At 70.8% G+C, this 22,357-nt stretch overlaps 6 protein-coding genes across 6 annotated transcripts; 1 reads left to right on the forward strand and 5 right to left on the reverse strand.

Annotated features, from left to right (window-relative positions):
• Positions 1–527: 527 nt before the first annotated feature.
• On the reverse strand, positions 528–4,018 carry ELAVL3 (ELAV like RNA binding protein 3; the record flags this gene model as incomplete). The annotated part of the gene is made up of 7 exons (XM_082299380.1): positions 3,896–4,018; positions 2,963–3,242; positions 2,425–2,528; positions 2,065–2,218; positions 1,493–1,709; positions 1,008–1,046; positions 528–852 (listed from the first exon to the last, which is right to left on the reverse strand). Exons 1-7 carry the CDS (start codon positions 3,902–3,904, stop codon positions 528–530), a joined length of 1,128 nt encoding a protein of 375 aa, XP_082155506.1. The 5' UTR covers positions 3,905–4,018.
• Positions 4,019–4,702: 684 nt separating this feature from the next.
• ZNF653 (zinc finger protein 653) lies at positions 4,703–8,899 on the reverse strand (the record flags this gene model as incomplete). Its single annotated transcript, XM_082299378.1, has 9 exons — positions 4,703–5,130; positions 5,232–5,331; positions 5,528–5,642; positions 5,744–5,861; positions 6,328–6,493; positions 6,737–7,084; positions 7,618–7,827; positions 7,920–7,963; positions 8,634–8,899. The coding sequence occupies 9 exons, from the start codon at positions 8,897–8,899 to the stop codon at positions 5,028–5,030; spliced, it is 1,470 nt and encodes a 489-aa protein (XP_082155504.1). The 3' UTR covers positions 4,703–5,027.
• Positions 8,900–9,456: 557 nt separating this feature from the next.
• ECSIT (ECSIT signaling integrator) lies at positions 9,457–12,137 on the reverse strand. Its single transcript, XM_082299274.1, has 7 exons — positions 11,964–12,137; positions 11,091–11,715; positions 10,633–10,856; positions 10,492–10,546; positions 10,180–10,328; positions 9,824–9,926; positions 9,457–9,742 (listed from the first exon to the last, which is right to left on the reverse strand). Exons 1-7 carry the CDS (start codon positions 12,024–12,026, stop codon positions 9,474–9,476), a joined length of 1,488 nt encoding a protein of 495 aa, XP_082155400.1. The 5' UTR covers positions 12,027–12,137; the 3' UTR covers positions 9,457–9,473.
• Positions 12,138–13,051: 914 nt separating this feature from the next.
• On the forward strand, positions 13,052–17,531 carry CNN1 (calponin 1). Its single transcript, XM_082299363.1, has 7 exons — positions 13,052–13,236; positions 14,722–14,843; positions 15,159–15,225; positions 15,317–15,454; positions 15,914–16,024; positions 16,225–16,371; positions 17,076–17,531. The coding sequence occupies exons 1-7, from the start codon at positions 13,174–13,176 to the stop codon at positions 17,310–17,312; spliced, it is 885 nt and encodes a 294-aa protein (XP_082155489.1). The 5' UTR covers positions 13,052–13,173; the 3' UTR covers positions 17,313–17,531.
• Positions 17,532–17,729: 198 nt separating this feature from the next.
• Positions 17,730–18,759, reverse strand: ELOF1 (elongation factor 1). The gene is made up of 3 exons (XM_082299288.1): positions 18,436–18,759; positions 18,108–18,178; positions 17,730–18,017 (listed from the first exon to the last, which is right to left on the reverse strand). The coding sequence occupies exons 1-3, from the start codon at positions 18,549–18,551 to the stop codon at positions 17,953–17,955; spliced, it is 252 nt and encodes an 83-aa protein (XP_082155414.1). The 5' UTR covers positions 18,552–18,759; the 3' UTR covers positions 17,730–17,952.
• A 476-nt stretch (positions 18,760–19,235) lies between these two features.
• ACP5 (acid phosphatase 5, tartrate resistant) lies at positions 19,236–21,451 on the reverse strand (the record flags this gene model as incomplete). Its single annotated transcript, XM_082299310.1, has 4 exons — positions 19,236–19,727; positions 19,893–20,244; positions 20,652–20,779; positions 21,203–21,451. The coding sequence occupies 4 exons, from the start codon at positions 21,449–21,451 to the stop codon at positions 19,491–19,493; spliced, it is 966 nt and encodes a 321-aa protein (XP_082155436.1). The 3' UTR covers positions 19,236–19,490.
• Positions 21,452–22,357: the final 906 nt, after the last annotated feature.

The raw sequence follows: 22,357 nt of genomic DNA on the forward strand, positions 1-22,357 counted from the left end.
AGGTGTCCCCACGGTGTTCTCAGTGGCCATGGAAGGGGTCTCCGAGGTCTCCATGGTGTCCATGGTGCTCACGGGGCGTCCCCATGGTCTCCAAGGTCTTCAGGTGGGTTTCTCCGTGGTCTCCATGTTGCCCACAAAGGGGGTCCCCAAGGTCTCCAGGTGGGTTTCTCCATCCTGGAGACCCAGGATGTCCTTGGTGTCCACGGAGGGGGTGCCCAGGACCTAAAGTTGGGTTTCTCCATGGTCTCCATGGTGCCCATGGAGGGGTCCTTGAGGTCTCCAGGATGTGTTTGGTGCTCGTGGGGGTCCCCGAGGTCTCCAGCTGAGTTTCTCCATGTTCTCCATGGTGCTCATGGGGGTCCCTGAAGGTTCCTGAAGGTCTCCAGGTCTCCAGCTGGCTTTCTCCATGGTTTCCATGGTGCCCATGGAGGGGGTCCCCAAGGCCTCCAGTTGAGTTTCTCCCCGTGACCCAACGGCGGTGACAGGAGACCCCGCACCCGCTCGGTGGCCGCCAGCGGGGACAAGGCTCAGGCCTTGTGCTGCTTGGTGGTCTTGAAGGACACCTGAAGCACGCGGTCACCCAGGCGGTAGCCGTTGAGGCTGGCGATGGCCATGGCCGCCTCCTCGTAGTTGGTCATCGTGACGAACCCGAACCCTTTGCACTTGTTGGTGGCGAAGTCCCGGATGACCTTGACGTTGGTGACGGCGCCGAAGGGTCCGAAGAGCTGCCACAGGACGCTCTCGTCCGCCTCCGGCGCCAGGTTGTAGACGAAGATGCACCACCCGGGCCCGGGGGTCCCCAAGCCCACCCCGGCCAGCGCCGGCACTGCCTCGATGGCCAACGGTGAGAACCTGGGCAGCAGCGACAACGGGCTGGCCTGGGGTCAGCAGGGGGGTCCCAGGGGTCCCCTCCTGAGCTGGGGAGGGTCCCCAGGTTGTGGGGGGGGGGTTGCAGGGGGCAGGTTTGGGGGGGCTTGGGGGGGTTTAGGGAGTGGGGGGGGCGTTACCTCTTCACCCCGTATGCCACGTTCAGCAAATTGTCCAGTCTGGAGGGGACAAGATGCTGTTGGAGGGGACACCCAGGGGTGTCCCTGGTCCCAGGGGGGTCCTACCCCCGCAGGACACCCAGGACACCTGAGGCCCCTGTGCACAGGGATGTCCCACCCTCTGAGGGCTCCCAGGATCCTTGGGGCTTCTGTTCCCAGGGACATCCCACCCCCTCCAACCTTCCCAGGACCCCCAGTGCCTCTGTTTCCAGGGGTGTCCCACCCCTCCAGCCCCCCAGGACGCCCCAGCCCTCTCAAGACCCCTGTTCCCAGCAATATCTCATCCCCCCGCAGCCCCCCAGGACTCACAGTGCCTCTGTTCCCAGGGATCCCCCCAAGAACCCCATTCCCGAAGACATCTCATCCCCCCAGCTCCTCCAGCCCCCCAAGCCCCCAGGACCCCCATTCCCAGCGATACCCCACGTTCCCAGCCCCCCGGCCCTCACCGGAAGCGCTGGGGGGGGGGGTGCAGGGCCCCATAGCGCCGGGCGCCGGGGCAGAGGCTCAGCAGGGCCCCCCCCGATTTCTGCCCGGGGGTGTTGGCGAACTTGACCGTGATGGGCTCGGCCGCCCCGAGGGGCTTCTGCCCGTGCAGCCCCCGCACGGCCTCCTCAGCCTCCACGCGCTTGTCGAAGCGGATGAACCCCACCCCCCGGGACACACCTGCACGGGTGCCACGGGGATCAGGGACACCCTAAACCAAAACCCCCTTCCCGCCTCACGGCACCCAGGAACACTCCTGCCCACCCACAGACCCCAATGGGATCGCTGGGTAACCCCCCCAAGGGGAGTCCTCCCTCTCCAGAGCCCCCCAGGGACCCCCAGGACTCCCATTCCCAGGGATATCCCACCCCCCAGGATCCCTGGGGTTCCTCTTTCCAGTGGTGTCCCACCCCCCAGGGCCTCTCAGGAATGTCCCACCCTCCCCCAGGATCCCCAGGACTCTCAGAACACCCACCCCCAGGGATGTCCCACCTTCCCAGGCGCGCTGAGCACACCTGGGCACACCTGGACACACCTGTGACCTGGTCCACGAGGATGCGGGATGTGATGATCCGGCCGTACTGGGAGAAGAGCTGCTCCATCTCCTTCTGCCCCATGGCCTTGGGCAGCCCGCTCACGTACAGGTTGGCATCGCGGATGGAGGCGGAGCTGGGCCGGGCGTAGGACACCTGGGGGGGCAGGTGAGCCCTCGGGACCCCCCAGGGGACAGCGGCATCGCCCACCCAGGGGTTCCACCCACCACAGAGGACACCCAGGTGCCCCCCAAGTGGCCCCCCACCCCCCAAGGACTCCCAAATGCCCCTTTGAAGGACCCTCCAAGTGGCTCCCCACCCCAAAAGCCCCCCAGGCGCCCACCCCCACATCCCCAGGGCACCTTGATGGTCTTGGTCTGCAGCTTGAGGCCGTTGAGGGCCCCGATGGCCCTGTCGGCGTCTCCGGCCTCCACGTAGTTGACGAAGCCGTAGCCCAGGCTCTGCCCTGGGGCACCATGTCACCGTCACCGGGGGGTGGCCCTGTCCCCTGTGCTCCCACCCGTGTTCCCAGGTCTATCCCCACCCCTGTCCCCACTCTGTTCCCACTCCTCTCCCCAAGATCCTTGTCCATCCCACCAGCTTCGCTGTCCCGGGGGTCCCTGTCCCGTGTGTCCCCATGGTCAAACTTGTGGGGACAGTGGGGGCACAGGGACACCGGGGTTGTGGGGGCAGTGGGGGGACACCGAATTGTCCCTGCCCCCATGGTCACAGTCCATCCCTGTCCCCACAGGTCCCCGTGTCCCCTCTCCCCATGTCCCCGTGTCCTGTGTCCCATCTCCCCGCATCTCACATCCCTGTGTCCCCTCTCCCCGTGTCCCACCCGCCCATGTCCCCGTGTCCCGTGTCCCGTGTCCCCCGTCCCCCGTCCCCTGCCGGTACCGGTGACCTTGTCCCGGACGAGCTTGCAGGACTCGATGTCCCCGAGGCTCCCGAAGAGGCTCCGCAGCTCCTCCTGGCTCATGGACTGGGGCAGGTAGTTGACGATCAGGTTGGTTTTGCTGTCATCGGTCACAGCGGGGGGACCCGGGGGGGCCCCGTTGGGCAGCGCCGCCGCCACCCCTGGGCCTGGCACGGCCACCACCGGGACAGGGACGGGGACAGGGCCACAGCCCGATGGCCCCGCGGTGCTGGGAGCCTGGGCCTCCACCGTGCTCAGGATCTGCTGAGGGGACAGGGGGTGTCACGGGGGGGGTCACTGCGGGGACAGGGACAGCAGGGACATGGGGACAGCGAGGGGACAGGGACAGCGAGTTCATGAGGATGGTGAGGGGACAGGGACACGTCGGGACACGGGGGTCGGGGGGCCAGTGGGGGGACGGGGCCAGTGGGGTCATGGGGCCAGTGGGAGGCGGAGACATCAGACGGGGGACAGTGACACCCCGGGTGGGGCCATGGGGGACAATCCCCCCATTGTGCAGCAGCGCCCCCGCCCCTTCCCCCCCTCCCCAATAGCGCGGGGTGGGTGACAATGGCCCTTTGTCACCGGGTGATGGGGACACCCGGGGCCACCAGCCACGGCCCCGGGGGGCGTGGGGACAGCGACACGCAGGGACAGTGACACACGTGTCGCGTGTGCCCCCCCACCCCCCACAAAACGGCCCCGGTTTGGGGAGGGGTCCCCGCCCCTCCCTTGCACACGCGTGTCCCTGCAGGTGCCACACGCGTGTGACGCCGTGTCCCCACCCGAGCGTGTCACACGCTCACGGGGGGATGGGGGGACACGAAGAGGAGGGGGGTGGGAATTCGGGGGGGAGGGGGGGGAATGGAAGATCTGGGGGATCCCTGCAATCCCCCTCCCCACCCCGTTCCTACCGTCACCATCGTGTCGCCGGGGGCGCGGGGGGGGGCCCCGCACGGCCCCGAGGGCTCGGGGGGCCCGGGGGGAGGCCGGGGGGGCTCCGGGGGTCGCGGCGGCGGCGGCACCGGGCGCTGCGAGCGGCGGCCCCGTCGGTCCTTTAAACGTCCTTGGGCGGGCGCGGGGCGGGGCCCCCCCAAAAACCGCCCCCCCACCCCCTCCCGAGATGGTTCCGTCCGCGCACCCCCCTCCCCAAAGGTGGGTCCGACCGCCCCCCCAAAAAGAGGTGGGTCAGCCCCACCCCCCCCCAAAAAGAACCGCCCCCCCCTCCAGGGCCCGAAGCCCCCCGAGACCCCCGAAGGCCCCGCCCACGGGAGGAGGAGGAGGAGGAGGAGGAGGAGGAGGAGGAGGAGGAAGGATGGGGAGGGATGGAGAGAAGGAAGAAAGAGGGAATGGAGGAGGAAGAGAAGGAGAAGGAAGGAGTGGAGGAGAACGAGGGGGGATGGAGGAGGAGGAAGATGAAGGAGAAGGAAGAGAAGGGACGGCGAGGGAGGAAGAGGAGGATGATGAAGGTCGGGGACAACCAGGCGTAGCCGCCGCCGCTTCAGCACCGGGGACAGCGCCGAGCTCGGTTCCCCCGAGGGGCCGCCCCGCGACCCCCGGAATGGGGAGGGGGCACCGGCGAGGGCCCGCACCCCCTCCAGGACCCCCCCGAGCCCACCCCCCCACAGAAGAAGCAGCACGAAAAGTCCTGATTTTAATGGATTACGGGGGTCCTGGAAGGGGCCGGGGGGCCTGGGGGGGGAATGTGCTCCCACCCCGATGTCCCCAAAGCCCTTCCAAACCCCAGGTGTCCCCAGGGGGGTGACAAGCGACAATAAGGAAATAAATAAAAGATGAGGGGGGAGGGCAACGGGGTCTCCTGGGGGGGCCACAGGGTCACCTGGGGGGGACATACAAGGACACCCCCGAGGGGGCAACTGAAGGGGTCCCTCAGGTGCTCGGGGTGTCCCGGGGAGGGGCTCAGGACCCCCCCAGGTGGTTCTTCTTCACCTCCAGGTGCAGCCGCAGGTACATTGGGGGGTCCCAGCGAGCAGGTGGGGGCCCAGGTGAGCCCAGGGGAGGCCCAGGTGGATTCAGGGGGGTCCCCTATGTGCCGCGGGGCTCGGGGTGACTCTTGAGCCCCCCGTGTCGGCGCATGTGCCACGTCAGGGACGCGCGCTGGCGGCAGCGGTACCCGCACACCTCACACCTGGGGGGGCGAGGTGGGGGTCAGGTGTGCCCGAGGACCCCCCCTCACCCTCCTGGGGGGTTCTCAATCCTCAGGAGGACCCCCCCCCCCCCGTCACTCACTGCAGGGGGGTCTCCCCGGTGTGTGTCCTCCTGTGGACTTCCAGGTGGTTCTTGCGCTTGAAGGACTTCCCGCAGGTGTCACAGGTGAACTCCCGCACACCTGGGGGGGGGCACGGTGGGGAATGGGGGGCACAAGGGGTGGGGGACGCAGGGGACACACCTGGGGGCTCACCTGGGAGGTGACCGAGTGCCAGCACAGGGGGCTGCCCAGGTAAAACCTCTTGTCGTGGAGGGAGGGGGATTTTGGGGGGACAAAGGGGGGGGATTTTGGGGGACACACACACCTGGGGGCTCACCTGAGTGCACGCCCATGTGCCGGCGCAGGTGGTTGGCCAGGTAAAACCTCTTCCCGCAGCCGGGCTGGGGGCACACCTGGGTCCGGCCCCTGCGGTGCACCAGGTTCACGTGGTTCTGGGGGGCACGCGGGAGGTGAGGGGGACTGGGGGGGTCTGGGACAGGTGAGAAGGGGAGCTGGGACAGGTGAGGAGGGTGTTTCCCCCCCTTCCAGGCACCTGGAAGCTGCTGAGAGCGCTGAACACCTGCCCGCAGCTGGCGTAGGGGCAGGTGAGGGGGTCAGGGGGGTCCTCGGGGTCCGGGGAGGGGGCACGGCCCCGCCTGCTCCGCCGGCGCCTGCAGAACCTGGGGTGAGTCCCCCTCTCGAAAGGTGGGGGACAGGTATTGGGGGAGGGGGCCTTGTCTGATCCATCTGAGGACCCCTAAAACCCTCTGCCCCCTCCCAAATGTCCCCCACCAGCACGTGGTCCCAGTCCAGGCCCTCTCCCCAAAAAATCCCTGCTGATGTCTCCCCTAAAACCAGCCCATAATCCCCTCACAACCGCCCAGTCCTTCCTCCCTTGAGAGGTAGGGGTCAGCTTTTGGAGCAGCCTTGTCTGACCCACCTGCAACCTCCTAAAACTCCCTGCCCACCCCCAAAATGACCCCCCCCCCAAAAAAAAATCCCCTAAACCCCTCAATCTCTCTAAACAAAACAGTCCCTGACCTCCACAACCCCCCCAGGTGCTCCCCCCTTCTCCACACGCTCAGGAAACCCAAAGCCCCCCAGGGACCCCCCAGGGACCCCCCAGGGCCCCCCGACCTTTCTGGCTCTTTGGGGATCTCGTAGATTATCGTCGACACCTCGGCGTCCTCAGCTGGGGAAGGGTCCCGGGGGGGCTCCCGGGGGGGCTCTGGAGGGGGGGGCTCGGTGGGGGGGGGCAGCTCCTCCTGCTTCAGCCTCGGCGCTGCGTCCTCCTCGTCCTCCTCTGCCATCAGCGCGGCCGGTGAGACCCCCCTGGCCCCCCCCAGCACCTGACCCACCCCGTTTTTGACCCCCAAATCCACCCCCATCCTCCCCCCAGCACCCCAATCCCCCGTTCCTGACCCCAAATCCCCCCTGACACACCCCCCACCGCCCCAATCCCTCCTGGCCCAGCACACAATCCCCCATTCCCGACCCGAATTCCCCCAGACTTCCCCATTCCCGACCCTCCCCAGCCCCCCCTTACCCGTCTTAGGCAGGTGGGGCTCCCCAGGCGGGGGGGGGAAGGTGCCCCCCCCTTCCAGCAGCACCTCGTGCCCCCCCACATCGAGCTGGAGCCCCCCCAGGGCCTCGTAGCCGGGCCCGGCCAGGATGAGGAGGGGGGGTCCCTGCAGCAGGGTGGGGGGGCCGCCCCCGTCCAGGCCCCCCCGGGCCGGGAGGGGCAGCGGCAGCGGGACACAAACCACGGCCTCCAGCGCCTCGGGGGGGGCCGGACCCGCGGGGAGGGGGCCGGGAACCGCGGGACCCCCCGGCGGCGCCGCCTCCGAGCCGGAGCTGCAGCCCCCCGAGGAGGAGGAGGAAGAGGAGCCGGGGGCTACGGAGGGAACGTGGAGGGTCGGGCGTTAAAAAATCTCCCACCAGACCTAAAGAAACCTCACGGACCACCCCAAAAATCCCCTCCCAGACTCAAAACACCCCCCCAAAATACCCCCAGACCTCCTCCCTGCCTCTCCCCCCACCCTCAGCACCCTCAGCCCCACACACCATCCCCTCCCTCACCCTCGCAGAGCCCCAGGGATCCCCCAACCCCCATCCCGCACCCCCCGGCCCCCCGGGGACCCCCCAAGCCCCATCCCGCGCCCCGGGGACCCCCCAACCCCCATCCCCGCGCCCCCTGATCCCCCGGGGACCCCCCAAGCCCCATCCCGCGCCCCGGGGACCCCCCAACCCCCATCCTCGCGCCCCGGGGACCCCCCAATCCCCATCCCCGCGCCCCCCGGTCCCCCGGGGACCCCCCAAGCCCTATCCCTGCGCCCCCCGGGGACCCCCCAACCCCCCTCCCCGCGTCCCCCGGTCCCCCAGGGCCCCCCAACCCCCCTCCCCGCGCCCCCCGGCCCCCCCTCTGACCGTCATCGCCGTCCGAGTCGCTGAGGGGCCGCAGCGGCGAGTGCAGGTCCTGGAAGTAGCGGTGGCCGCGCTCGCACTGCCACACGGCCGTGGTGTAGAGCCCCACCGAGGGGTCCAGCTCCGCCAGCCGCGGCTCGTACGGGCAGCGCTGCCGGTGGTCCTCGTACCAGATCACGGCGTGCCGCAGGCAATTCACGTTCCGGCGGCGCCCTGGGGGAGCGGGCACAGCGTGGGACCCCCCCGGAATGAGGTGCGGGCCCCCCCCGAGTCAGGCGCGGCGCCCGCAGCGAGCACGGACTCACTTTTCTTGCGTTTGGGTTTTTTCGGGAGCTGCTCCCAGGGTTTGCTGTGGAGACAGAAGGGGTGGCAGGGGGCAAGGGGCTTCTGTGGGACCCCCAGCCCTCCTTCTCTTTCTCCTCTGGCCCCGCCATCTTCCTCCTCCTGCACCCCCAACACAGCCTTTCTCCTTCCCATCGTCTTCCTCCTCCTTATCCACGCGCCTCCGTTTCTTCCTCATCCTCAGCCTTCATCATCCCTCCCGGCCTTCCTCCTCCTCGTTCTCCTCCTCCACCCCTCCCCTGCTCCTTCCTCCTCCATCCCACCACTCCCTCCCCGCTCTCCATCCCTCACGGAGCAGGAGGAAGAGCAGGGAGCTGAGGAAGAGGAGAATGGGCAGGACAGGGACAGAGAAGAAGGACGAGGATGAGGAAGAAGAGGATGAGGAAGAGGAGGATGAAGAAGAGGAGGATGAGAACGGCTCGGAACAACCCCCCGCCGCCGCTTCAGCACCGCGGACAGCGCCGCGCCCGCTTCCCCCGAGGGCCCGAGCCGCTCTGCGACCCCCCGGTGCCGGGGGTGACACCCCCACCCCCCCAGGACCCCCGGACCCCTTCCCCACGACCCCCAAACCCTCCGGTGGCGCGCCCCCCTCCCCAGCCCTCCCCCCCTTCCCCTCCCCTCTGACCCCCCGACCTCTCCCCGCTGCCCCCCGCTCCCCCGGTCCCCCCCGTGCTCACCCGCGCCGCCCCGCGCGCTGTCCCCGCTCCAGCCCGAGCAGGTAGGCCGCGAGCTTCGCGTCGCTCCATCCGCTGCGGCGCCGCAGCTCCACCCAGGGCCCGTGCGCCTCGCCCAGGTACACCCGCCGCACGTCGTACTTCTTGCGCGACTCGAGGCGCCGCCGGGCCCGGTCGGTCTCGGTGAGGCGCGGCCGCCCCCGCGCTTTGCGGCCCCCGCCGGGCTCGGGACCCCCGGGGCCGCCGGGGCCGCGCTCGGCCGCGCTCATGCCGCGGCGCGCTGCGATGACGTCAGCGGCGCGCCCGCCTGCACGGCGCGGCGGCGGCGGCGTCGCGGCGCTCTGTGCGCATGCGCGGAGCGCGCTGCCCGCACTCCCGCCGTGATTTTTTGGGGGGGGGGGTCCCCGGGGAGAGGGGGGAACCCCCAAAGGAGGGTCCCGGCACATCTCAGCCCCACCCTGTGCCCGCCAGGTGTGAGGTGTGCACGCACCGCAGCTGGGGCACCTCCGTCTGTTCACTGAGGACCCCCCCGAACTTACTGGGGACCCCCCAACCTGCTCAGCTGGGACCCCCCCCACACTCACTGGGGGCTCCCCAGCTTGAGAGGGGAACGCGACTCCGTCCCAGTGCCCCCGAGCCTCCCCCTGGGGCCCTCCAAATCCCCCTCCTGGAACCACCGGGTTTAGGGGGTGGCACACAGGACACACAACCCCCACTGGGCTCCCCAAAACCCCTCCACGACCCCCCCAAACAACCCCCCGGGACGCTGCTCTGCCCCCAGCCCTCCCCAAACCCCCCCGAACCCGTCAAAGCACAACACCCCCTCTCCATCACAACGCCCCTTTATTCCCCGCTGCTTTTTGGGGGGTTTCCCCTCTGCTCCCCCCCGTCCTGCCCCTCGGGGGGCTCCAGCGCCGCTGCCGGGGGGGTCCCCGTGCCCAGCTGGGGGGTCTGGGGGCCAGCAGAGGCGTCCCCCCCCTCGGTGAGGCGGAAGACGACGGGGATGCGCCCCAGCACCGGGTTCTCCTCCTGCAGCCCCGAAATCCACCTGCCCAAGGTGTGTCGGTCGCCCGCCCCCGCCATGCACAGGGCGAACACGGGACCCTCCTCCACTGCGGGGAGGGGGGGGACAGGTGGGTCGGGGGGGGCGCAGGTGACCCCCCAAAAACCCAGCTGACCCCCCCAAACCTCACCTTCGTCCACATCGAAGTCCTCGTCGTCCCAGGGGCCGCGCTCCAGGTCCAGCTCCAGGTGCAGCGGGAAGTAAAAGCTGCGCTCGGGGTCTGGGGGGGGGTCCTGGGGGAGTGGGGAGGGGGGGTCTGGAATGTTCTGGGGTGGGGGGTTTCCCGCACAGACAGGTCAGGGGGGCCCCAGGTGTGCTGGGTTATGGGGGCTGTGTCCCTGCACACCTATCCTGGGCCGGGGGTCCCTTGGGGAAGTGCTGGGGGTCTCTGTGAGGGGGACTGAGGTTGGGTCTGGGGTCCCATCCCACCTGTCCCGGGCAACCCTTCCCCTTCCCCGTCCCCTCCCAGAGCCCCCCCGGACTCACCCTCAGGTGTGGGGGCAGGGGGTCCCCCCGTAACACGAAGTAGCTGAGAAGGGTCCCACGGAGCCACAGCGGGAACGGCCCCTCCACAAACACCGGCTGCGAAGGGTCGTGCTGGGCCAGGAGCTCCCGCTGCTCCAGGCTCTGGGAGCCTGGCAACGGGGGACAGCTGGGGACAACCAAAATCCACCCCAGGGACCCCAAACCCAACCCCAAACCCCTCCCAAGGAACCTCAAACCTCCCAAACCCGACACCAACCCCCCCAGGGCACCCCGGCGCCCCCAAGGCACCCCTCCGAGACCCCCAAAACTCACTGACGATGTAGGGCTGGACGGAGCCTTCATCCTCCCCCGTGTCCGGCACTGGCCGCTGCGGGATGGGGACACTCAAGAGTCACCCCCTGTCCCCCACCAGCTGTGCCCCCCCATTCCCGTGTCCCCCCTCCAGGTGCCCACCTGGATGACGGTGACGGTGGCTCCGGGATCCCCGGCGATGCGGCGCAGCCCCAGGCGCGCGGCCGCCAGCCCCGGGGGGGGCAGCTGGGGGGGCAGCGGGTGGGGGTCCAGGCGGCGGAAGCGCGGCAGCCAGAACATCATGCGCTGCACCTTGCGCAGCGGGCGGCTGCGCGGCCCGAACACCCCCAGCAGCAGGAACCGCGTCTCAGCGTCCGGCACCACACCTGGGGACACCGGGACGTTGTGGGGGCACAGGAAGGCGTGGGGAGGGCCCAGGGGTCCCGAGGGGGGGGGGACACGGGAGGACTCAGGATGGACACGAGGGGACGTGGAAGGCATGGAGGGCATGAGGGATGTGGAGAGACACAACAGGCACGGGGAGACACGGAGCGGCTCAGGGGTGAGCCCGGCTGTCCCTAAGGGGGGGATCCCCCATTCCCCACCCCCCCTTCACGCACCGTAGCGCTCCATCTGCTCCAGCACCTGCAGGCCGCACTCCTGCTGCCGCGGGAAGGGGAAGAGCAGGCGCTGCACGGGCCCGCGGGGCACCCAGGGCCCGCGGGGCAGCAGCCGCAGCAGCCCGTTGTAGGCGCCCAGGCTGCGCTCCACGCCCAGCGCCGGCATCGCCGCCAGCGCCGCCTCCACCAGCGCCAGGCGGCCCCCGCGCCCCGGCGGCGACCGCGCCATGTCCCGCAGGGCCGCCTCGAACGCCGCGGGGCCGCGGGAGGCTCCGCTGTCCCCGCTGTCCCCGCTGTCCCCGTGCTCGTCATGCGCCTTGCGGGAGCGGAGACGTCGCGGTGGGGCCTTGGAGGTGTTGTCACCTGAGGTGTCACCCCCCGAGGTGTCACCCCCTGAGGTGTCACCTCCCACAGGCCCGCGGGGGTCCCGGTCCCGGGGGTCGCGCTCGCTGTCCCGTGTCTTGCGGAGGCGGTGGTGCCACGCTGAGGTTCCCGAGGTGGCACCGCTCGGAGTGTCCCCCCTTGGGGCGTCACCCTCAGCGGGGTCGCGGGGTTCTGGGGTCCCCGCGGTGTCGCCGCCCTCAGAGGGGACCCGCGCTGGGCGCTGGCACAAGGCCCGACAGAGCTGGGGGGGAGGAAAAGCGTCACCACACCGTCCCCGTGTCCCCCCTTGTTCCTCCTGTCCCTCCGTGTCCTCCGGTGCCCAGCGAACCTCCTGTCCCCCATCACCCCCACCTCCCTCGTGTCCCCGTGTCCCCCCAGTGTCCCCACGTCCCCCATCACCCCCACCTCCCTCGTGTCCCCGTGTCCCCCCATATCCCCTCTCTCCCCCATGTCCCCGGCGTCCCCCGCGCCTGCCGGACTCCCCCGCACCTCTGGAGCTCCGGGGCTGCCCCAGAAGCCCCGGGGCAGCGCGCGGACCCAGTTCAGCCTCATGTCGCCGGGGCTGCCGCGGTGTCAGGGTCACAGCCGAGCCCCGCTGTCCCCACGCCGGGTCGCGCCGCTGGGCGCCGCCATGTTGCCTCTGACCCCGCGCCTTCGGGTCAGGGGGCGGGGCTTTGCGGCGTAGCCAATCGCCGCGCGGCTTTCATCCTCGGCTGTGACGAGCGCGGTGATTGGCAGGGAGCGCGGGGCGGGGCTCGGAGGGGGTTCCCCCGTGACGTCACAGCGGGGCCCCGGGATGAGCTCCGGGACGGGGATACGCGGTGACGTCACGGGGGGCGATGACGTCAGAGCCGCACCGGCTGCTTTAAACCGGCGGGGGGGGGGGGGCGGGGGGTGTCCCCCAAGTCCCTGAGGGGGGAGGCGGGGGGGGTGCCCCAAGTCCCTGGGGGGGGGGGCGGGGGGATCCTGGGTGTGCCCGCAGCCCCGGGGGGGTCTCGGAGTCGCGGGGGCGGAGACGGACTGGGGGAGGGGGACATTCCCCACCCGTGACGAGTCGTGTCCCCCCTCCCGGGGGGGCGGCGGAGTCCGATCCGGTGACGGCACCGAGGGGAGGACCCGGCGGGGGGCGAACCCCGGTGTCCTGGGGGGGTCCGCGGTGTCCCAAGTGCCCGGGGGAGAGGCCCCAGGTGACCGGGGGGGCCCCCAGGCACCGTGGGGGAGACCCCGCTGTCCTGAGGGGGGTCCCCGCTCTAGGGGGGCACCCAGAGGAGCGGGAGGGGGGACCCGGGGGTCCGGCGGGAGGGGGGAGAGCGGGAGAGAGCTGATTTGGGGCGGGGGGGGCCGTTCCGGGACTCCCCTGCCCCCCCCCCCCCGGGATGCCCCCCCGCCTCGGGATCCCCCCCGCTAAATGTGGAAAAAATGACGCCATCACCCGCCCCGCCGTGACGTCAGCGCGGCGGAGGCCGCGGATTGGCGGAGGCCGCCCCGGCCCGGGGGGGCTCCGCGCCCACCGCCCACTTTTAAAAGTGGCGGCGGCGCCGGGACGGGACCGGGAGGGAGAGACCGAGGGCACCGAGCCGACCCGAGGGCACCGAGCCGACCCGGGACAGCCCCGAACCCACCCGGAACAGCCCCGAACCGGCGCGACCCGCCCGCCCCGACCCCACCGGACCCACCGAGACCGCCGGGGACCCCCGACATGTCCAACGCGCACTTCAACCGCGGCCCGGCCTACGGGCTGTCGGCCGAGGTGAAGAACAAGGTGAGCGGCACCGAACCGAACCGAACCGGGGGGGTCCGGGCGGCTCCGGGCAGGTGCGATCCCCCCCGGGGGGGCGGCGGCACCGAGGGCGGGCAGGGGTCGCGGCAGGACCCGGCGGGAGCGGGGGCGGGACCCGGCGCTGTCCCTGGTGCTGCCCCGGGAGGGAAGGGACGGGCACCGGGACGAGGGGGCGGCACCGGGGTGTCCCCCCCGGGGGGTCCCACCGGGCGCCGGTTAACCGGGGAGGGTGTTGGGCGGCCCGGGGAGCTCCGCGGCCCCCGGTCCTTCCGGCGAGCGGGAGGGGACGGGCACCGGGTCCCCGACGGGGTGCGGGAGGGGAGGGGGCGACACCGTGGTTCCCCCCCGTGAGCACCGGGGGGTCCCGCCGGGTACCGGCTCGTTAAGGGTTAACCGGGAGTGGGGGGTTCGTTGGCCCGGAGGGCCCCCGCAGCCCCCGGTCCCCGCGGCGGACGGGAGGTGACGCGCACCGGGTCCCCCTCGGGATGGGGGTACGGGGACGGCAACACCGGGGTCCCCCCGTGAGCACCGGGAGCTCCCGCCGGTGTCCGCCCCGTTAAGGGTTAATCCGGAGCGGGCTCGGGTGGCCCGGGGGGGCCCCGCCGACCCCCGAGCCCGCGGCGGGCGGGAGGTGCCGGGCACCGGGGGGGGGAGCGGGGCCGACACCGGGGTCCCCCCGCCGGGGGCTGAGGAGGGGAGGGGGCGACACCAGCACGGAGCGGGCGGACACCGGGAACCCCCCCACGAGCTCCGGGAGGCGTCCCGCCGGTGCCCGCGCCGTTAAGGGTTAACGGGGGCGGTTCGGGCGGCCCGGGGGGGGCCCGCGGCGGGCGGGAGATTCCGGACACCGCGAGGGGACGGACACGGCGCGGGGGTCCCGCCGCGCACCGGCCCGTTAAGGGTTAACCGGGGGGGGGAGTTTGGCGGCCCGGGGGGGCCCCGGCGCCCCCCGGCCCCGCCGTGAGCCCTTATAAGGCGGCGGAGCGCGGCGGGCGGGCGGCGGCGGCCCCGGGCCGGGGCTATATATGGGCAAAGGTTCGGCCGGCCCGGTCGCCCGCGGCTCCCGGGGGGGCCGGGGCGGGGCGGGGGGGGGTCCGGGCACCCCCGGCCTTGCCGGGTCCCTCCGCCCCTCCCGGCCCCGCGGGATCGCGGGGAACGGGGGCACCGGGGGGGGACACCGGGGATTCTCTGTCCTCAGCGCAGCTGCCGCGGCTTCCCCGAGGGTATCCCCGGGTGTCCCCCCACGTTCTCCGCGTCCCCTTCACGGTGGGGATGCGTCCCCCTCTCCCCCCGGCCCCCCTCTCCCCCTGACACGTCCCCAACAGTGTTCCCCACATCCTCCCCGTCCTCCTGGCGCTGTCCCCCGTGTCCCCCCATCTCCGTGATGCTGTCCCCCACATTCTCCATGCCCCGCGTCCCCCCGGCGGTGTCCCCGTGTCCCCCTCACGCTGTCCCCGTGTCCCCCAGCTGGCCCAGAAGTACGACCCGCAGCGGGAGCGGGAGCTCCGTGCCTGGATCGAGGGGACCACGGGACGCCGGATCGGGGACAACTTCATGGACGGGCTGAAGGACGGCGTCATCCTCTGCGAGTACGGCCCCGACCGCTGACCCCGTGTGACCAGAACTCTGTCCCCTGTCCTGGCGCTGACCGGGCTGGGACCGTCCCCCTCCAAACCCCGACCCCGGCTCGAGTCTGGGATGATCCTCTTGGAATTCCGCCCGATTTTGACCCCATCCCTCACCTGGGCTGACCCCTGACCCCTGCTGACCACAACCAGCTCTGGTGTATTCCAGGCTGTGCCTGTCCCCCCACACCTCAGTCCTGGCTGGATTCTGGGGTCACCCTGGGGATCCTGACCCCACCCCTCACTCCCACTGACCTCGCCTGTGCTCGGCCCCTCCAGGCTCATCAACAAACTGCAGCCAGGCTCGGTGCCCAAGGTGAACGAACCCGTCCAGAACTGGCACAAGGTGAGGGGGAAACCCCAAAATCGGCCTTTGGGGAGGGTCGGGGGGGGGTGGTCCCGATCCCAAACCCGGCTCTGATTCCCTCCGTGCGCAGCTGGAGAACATCGGGAACTTCCTGAGGGCCATCACGCGCTACGGGGTGAAGCCCCACGACATCTTCGAGGCCAACGACCTCTTCGAGAACACCAACCACACCCAGGTCCAGTCCACCCTCATCGCCCTCGCCAGCCAGGTGACCCCCCTGGGGGGTGGCATGGGGTCCTGGGGGGGCCACGGGGTGGGGACAAAGTCCTGGGAGGCTCCGGAGGGTCTGGGAGGCTCTGCAGGGTCCCTGTGGAGGACACCAAGTGTGGTCACCTTGCCAGGCAGGCGACCCCTCTAAGGGCTGGGACAGGGTCCTGGGAGCCTGGGGGGCTCAGCTGGGGGGGTCCTGGGGGGCTTAGAGGGTCTGGGAGGCTCCAGAGGGTCCTTGTGTCCCCTTGGAAGACACCGGCCACACGCTGCTCCCTCACGTGGCGGGGGCCAGAGGGGGTATTTGGGGTCTGAGGGGGGATTTGGAGTGTGGGAAGGGTATTTGGGGTCTGGGGGGGGGGTATTTGGGGTCTGAGGGGGGTATTTGGGGTCTGGGGGGGGTATTTGGGGTCTGAGGGGGCCCCGTGAGCCCCCCCCCCAACCCCGTGGTCTCTGCCAGGCCAAGACAAAGGGGAACAACGTGGGGCTGGGGGTGAAATACGCGGAGAAGCAGCAGCGGCGCTTCCACCCCGAGAAGCTGCGCGAGGGCAGGAACATCATCGGGCTCCAGGTGACACTTGGGGACACTGGGGACACCTGGGGGACACCTGGGGGACACCCAGACAGACACAGGGAGCACGGGAGGGATCGGGGGCGGGCGCGGCGGCTGGGAGGGCCCGATGGGGACACTGAGGGGACACAGCGGGGGTGGTCACGGCGCGTTGGGGACACAGCTGATGACACAGTTGGTGACACCGTCGCTGTCCCCAGATGGGCACCAACAAGTTCGCCAGCCAGCAGGGAATGACGGCGTACGGGACACGGCGGCACCTCTACGACCCCAAACTGGGCACGGACCAGCCCCTGGACCAGGCCACCATCAGCCTCCAGATGGGCACCAACAAAGGGGCCAGCCAGGTGGGGACACGGGGACACTGTCACCCCCGTGGGGACACGGGGACACTGTCACCCCGTGGGGACACTGCCACCCCCATGGGAACACAGGGACACTGCCAGCCCCACAGACACAAGGACATGGGGACACAGGGACACGGGGACACAGGGACACTGCCACCCCCATGGGGACACAGGGACATGGGGACACAGGGACACGGGGACACTGCCAGCCCCACAGAGACACAAGGACATGGGGACATGGGGACACTGCCACCCCCATGGGGACATGGGGACACTGCCAGCCCCACAGAGACACAAGGACATGGAGACACAGGGACACGGGGACACTGCCAGCCCCACAGAGACACAAGGACATGGAGACACGGGGACACTGCCAGCCCCACAGAGACACAAGGACATGGGACACGGGGACACTGCCACCCCCATGGGGACCCCGGGATGGTGATGGCACAAGGGGCGCTGTTGTCCTGGATGAGGGGGGGACAAAGGGACTTTGGGGACAAAGAGCCTTGAGGGACAGGGACACAGCCCCTGTGGGCAACAGGGGGAGGACGGAGGGACCCCGGAGGAGCCCTCGAGGTGCCACTGTCCCAGCTGGTGGCCCAGGGGGACAAAGAGACTTTGGTGTGGGGGGGGGGAATAAAGGGACTTTGGGGACAAAGGGACTGCAAGGCCACCACCCTGAGCCGCTGTGTGCTGGCCAGGCGGGGATGACGGCGCCGGGGACGAAGCGTCAGATCTTCGAGCCGGCGCTGGGCATGGAGCACTGCGACACGATGACCATCGGGCTGCAGATGGGCAGCAACAAGGGCGCGTCCCAGCAGGGCATGACGGTCTACGGGCTCCCGCGCCAGGTCTACGACCCCAAGTACTGCGGGGGCCCCGAGCTGCTGGGCCACGACGGCTACGACGGCCACGACGGCCTCTACAACTCCCAGTAGCCGCCGGCCCCGCGGCCGCTTGCACCCCGACACCGCACGTCACCGGCCTCACCGCGCCCCACCGAGCCGGCACCGGGCGCGGCCCCCGGAGCGCTCCGGGAGGGGATCGGCCCTGGGGGGAACCGGCACCAGGATCGGCGCCAGGCTCGACCCTGGGATCGCTTTTGGGGGGGATTTCAGCACTCGGGATCAGCCCCGGGGGGAAACAATCCCAGGGTCGGTTCTGGGATCGGCCCCCAGGGTCAGGCCTGGGGGGAGTCGGCCCCGGGGGCGATCGGCCCCAGGATCGGCCCCGGGGGCTGCGGCCCCCGCCACGTGTGAAGCCACCGAGGCACAATAAAAGCCACACGCAAAGGTGACGCTGCTGCTGTGGGGGACACTGAGGGACAGGGAGGGGACGGGGGGACACCACGGGTGACAGCGACACCAGCTCGGGGGGTTTATTCCGGGACAGCGCTCCCGAAATGCGTCACCTCCCCCAAGGCCCCCGCGGCCCCTGGGGACAAGGACGAGCCTCAGGTCCTGGGGGGGGGGGATGGCACCGTCCCACCGGGTCCTGGGGGTGTCACCGGGTCCTGGGGGTGTCACCCTCGGGGGTTTGGGGACAGGGCAGTGTCCCGCCCCCCTCCCTCGCCGGGTGTCACTGGTTGGCGGCTTCGCAGGCGTCGATCCAGTCGCTGTAAACGTCCACGGGCTCCGACAGGTCTGGGGGGGCCGTTAAGGCTCCAACACGGGTTTGGGGGGTCCCGGTGTGTCCCGGGGGGGGTCACGGCGGGGGGGTCCCGCTAAGGATACAGGTGATGGGGGTCTGGAACTCCTCCAGGCACACGGTGCACGAGATCACCCCGGTGTTCCGGGCGCGGTCCCTGGACGGGGGGGGGGCAGGACACGGTTGTGACCCCTCCGTCCCCCCCGCCCAAGGCCATCCCGAGCCCCGGTGTCCCCCCCGGGGCCGTTTCCTCCCGTGACGCCCCTCCCCGGTACCGCCACCCCCGCCCCGTGTCCCTGTCTATGTCCCCCCTCTCCGTTTCCCCCCCCGGCCCCTCCGCCGCCCTCTCCGGGCTGTCGCCCAGCCCCGTCTCACGTCCCGGTGTCCCGCCGGTCCCCGGTGTTCCCCGCTCACATTTTGACGTCGCAGGACTTCTCGTGGTTGCAGAACGGACACGTGAACTGCGTCTCGAGCGTCCCCGTCATCTTCTTCTTGGGCGGCGGCTTCCGCTTCGACTTGCGGCGGCCCATGGCAGCCGCACCGGAGCCGGGAACCGGGAACGGCTCCGGGAACGGGAACGACGCCGGGGTCGGTCCCGGGAGCCGCCTCGGAGCGGCCCCGACCCGCTGCGGGACGCGCCGGGGGCGGCTCGACCCCTCCGGGACCCCTCCGGGACCCTCCCGGTTGCTCCCGGTTCCCCCCGGTCCTCACGCCGCGCTCCCGCCGCGCTCCCGGAAGTACCGCCCCACCGCCCTCAGCCAATCAGCAGCGGGAAGAGCGCGCTCCGCCCCACGTGGCCCACAAGCGCCCCGCCCACTGGGCGATAGACGCGCCTCTCCAGCCAATCACCAGCGGATAAGGAGTTCCCGCTATCACGTGGCTCGCCTATGCAACATCTAATTGGTCGATGCGCGCACCGCCCCCGCCAATCATGAGCGGGGAGCCAAGTGACTCGCGCGCTATCGCGCCCACTGCGTGATTGACGTGAGGTTTCAGCCAATCAACAGTGGGGAAGGCGTGATCGTCGCTGTCACGTGACTCGCGCGTTGCTCCGCCCCCCCCGCGCAGTTTTGGGGCGAATCGCGGCGGTTTTGGGTCCGTCAGTGGCGGCGGCGCCGTTCAAAGGCTTTATTGGGGGCTCAGTCGTCACAGGGGCAGCCCAGGTGGGCGTCGCAGTGCCCACCCCATGTCCCCAGTGTCCCCCAGGTCATTGGGGTCCCCCCGGGTCAGGGGTCACGGGGGTCACTGGTCAGTGTCCGGTCCCCAGTGTCCCCCAGGGGATCAGAGATCGCGGGGTGTCCCCAAAGCCAGCGGTCCCAGTGCCCCGACTGTCCCCAGTGCCCCGGGGGGGGGTTCAGAGGTCACGGGGTGTCCCCAGAGAGGGGGTCCCGGTGTCCCCGGGGGGGGTCAGAGGTCACGGGGTGTCCCCCAGGGAAGGGGTCCCGGTGTCGCCGGTGTCCCCGGGGGGGTCAGAGGTCGCGGGGGGGCAGCGTCACGCGGTGCAGGACGCGCCCGGTGGCCTCCAGGAAGGTGACGGTGACGGCGCTGGGCTCCAGGCGCAGGTGGGCGAAGCCGCCGGGGCTCGTGGGGGTCCCGAAGAAGAACCGGAGGGAGCCGGGGGGGACGGAGCCGTCGTGGGGCCGCGAATCCTCCATGAAATTCCCGGCGCCGCTCAGGACGTAGCCCACCCCCCCCTCCTCCAGGTACTGCGGGAGAAAAGGGGGGAGCTCAGGGGGGAGACACACCTGAGGGACACACCTGGGACCCTCCCCCCGGCAGGTTTTAGGGGCTCCCGGCACCCCTGGGCACCCCAGGGTGGGTTTCAGCGGTGTTTGGGGGGGTTTGGGGGGTCCCTGCACGCCCGGGCTCACCTGCAGGTTGTGGTCGTGGCCGCACAGGTAGGCGGTGACGCGGTGGCGCCGCAGCAGCGGCCGCAGGAGCCGCACCAGGCACGGCGTGGGGCCGTGCTTGGCCACTGACCACACCGGGTAGTGGCCGGCCACCAGCACGAACCTGTCCCCGGCGGCCGCCTCGAGCTGCGCCCGCAGCCAGGCCAGGTGAGCCCCGGCCGCCGCCGCGTCCCGGGGCCCCGCGGGGACGTCGCCCAGGCCGAAGTCGTCGGTGTGGCCGCAGAGCAGCACCGTGTCCAGCACCAGCAGCCGCGCCGAGGCGTTGGAGCCGGGGATGTGCAGCCGCAGGCTGTAGTAGGGGTGGGGGAAGTGCCTGCGGGGACACGGCGGGGTTTGGGGACCGGCTGGGGACACCCCCAGCACGAGGCACAGGGGGTCGTAGGGGTGGGGGAAGCGTCTGTGGGACACGGGGACACGTAGGGGCATCGTGGGGACACTTGGGGACACCACGGGGGGGCCTGAGGACAGCCTGGGGACAGCCCAGCACCAGGCACGGGCTGCAGCAGTGGGGGCAGCGGGTTGGGGACAGCATGGGGACACTTGGGGACATCCCCAGGGGGCCTTGGGGATGAACGGGGGTGGCTTGGGGACAGCTTGGGGACAGCCCAGCACCAGGTATGGGGTGTGGGAAGCGCCTGTGGGACACGGGGACATGTGAGGACACCCCGAGGGGACACTCGGGGACACTCGGGGACACTCGAGGACACTCGGGGACCGTACCAGCGTGGGGAGTGGTGGCTGTAGCGCAGCTGTGCCGTGACATTGCCGGCGTGGTCGTGGTTCCCGGCCATGACGTACCAGGGGACGCCCCGGAGCCCCGGGGACACGAACACCCGCTCAAAGGTGTCCTGGGGGACACGGGGGGACATTGGGGACGTTGGGATATGGGGGATGGGGATATGGGGACGTTGGGGACGTTGGGGGATGGGGGACATGGCAACAGGGACATGGGGACAATGGGGACAGTGGGATTGGGGACATGGGGACGTTGGGATATGGGGGATGGGGATATGGGGACATTGGGATATGGGGGATGGGGATATGGGGACATGGGGATGTTGAGGTACAGGGATATAGGGACATTGGGACGTTGGGATATGGGGGATGGGGACATTGGGATGTTGGGATATGGGGGATGGGGATATGGGGACACTGGGGACATTGGGATATGGGGGACACAGCAATGGGGACATGGGGACGTTGGGATTGGGGACAATGGGGGTACAGGGATCTGTTCCCCCCAGGTGTGGGGGTGTCCCCCCGGGGGTTACCTGGAACCGGGGGTCCCACTCGTCCCGCACCCCCTCGTAGTAGAAGTTGTCGCCCAGGGCCAGGACGAAGTCGCCGCCCAGCTCGGTGACCGCCTGGCCCATGGCGGCCGCCGTGGCCACCTGGCGTGGGGTCACGAAGGGGGGGTCGGGCAGCCCCCCCCAGTCCCCCAGGGCCAGGAAGGTCAGAGCCCCCCCGTGACCCCCCCCGGGTGTGGCCAGGGCCACCGTCAGCCACAGCAGCGCCAGCATCTGGGGGGTGGGGGGGACACGGGGGTGTCACAGCCCGCCCGGGGGGCCGGGGGTGTCCCCGCCATGGGGGGGGGGTCCCAGGTGTCCGGGGGGGGGGTCCGGGGTCGCACCCCCTCCCCAAACCGCCCCCCCGGCACCCAGATTTTCGGCGGGGGGGTCCCACGTCTCCGGGAGGGTCCCACCCCCCCCATGGCACCCACGAGTGCCACCCCTCCCCCTCCCCAGGTGTCCGGGGGGGTCCCCGCCCCCTCCCCCCCCCCGGGGGTCACTCACCGTCCCGGCCTGTCCCGTCCTGTCCCCTCGTGTCCCCCCCCCCCCCGCTCCGGCCACTCCGGCCCTTTATGGCCCCAAAAGGGGAAGCGGGGTCGCCTCCCCCCGGCCCCGCTGTCACCTGACGCCTCACGGGGACACTGGGAGCGCGGGGAGGGCACTGGGAGCACTGGGAGGAAGGGGAAGGCCGGCTACTGGGAGCACTGGGAGAGGGGCGGAGGGGACTGGGGGAGAGGGGGAGGGCTACTGGGAGCACTGGGAATACTGGGAGGAAGGGGAAGGCGAACCACTGGGAGCACTGGGAGAGGGGAGGCCGGGCTACTGGGAGCACTGGGAGAGGGGGGGCCGGGCTACTGGGAGCACTGGGAGAGGGGGGGTCGGGCTGCTGGGAGCACTGGGAGAGGGGGGGGCCGGGCTACTGGGAGCACTGGGAAATGGGAATCATCTGGAAATCCCCCAAATTCCCCAAATCCGCTCGAGGCACGGGATTGAAGGACACGGACACGCCCCGGGGGGCCGGGAGTGACCCCCCAAATCCCCCCCAGACCCCCGAAATCTCCCTCAGATCCCCGAAATCACCTCCGGACCCCCCCCCCAGGCCCCCGAAACCACCCCCGGACCCCCCAAATCCCTCCC

The sequence above is a fragment of the Coloeus monedula genome, assembly GCF_965178545.1.
Source record: "Coloeus monedula genome assembly, chromosome: 31".
In the NCBI taxonomy this organism is placed as follows: Eukaryota; Metazoa; Chordata; class Aves; order Passeriformes; family Corvidae; genus Coloeus; species Coloeus monedula.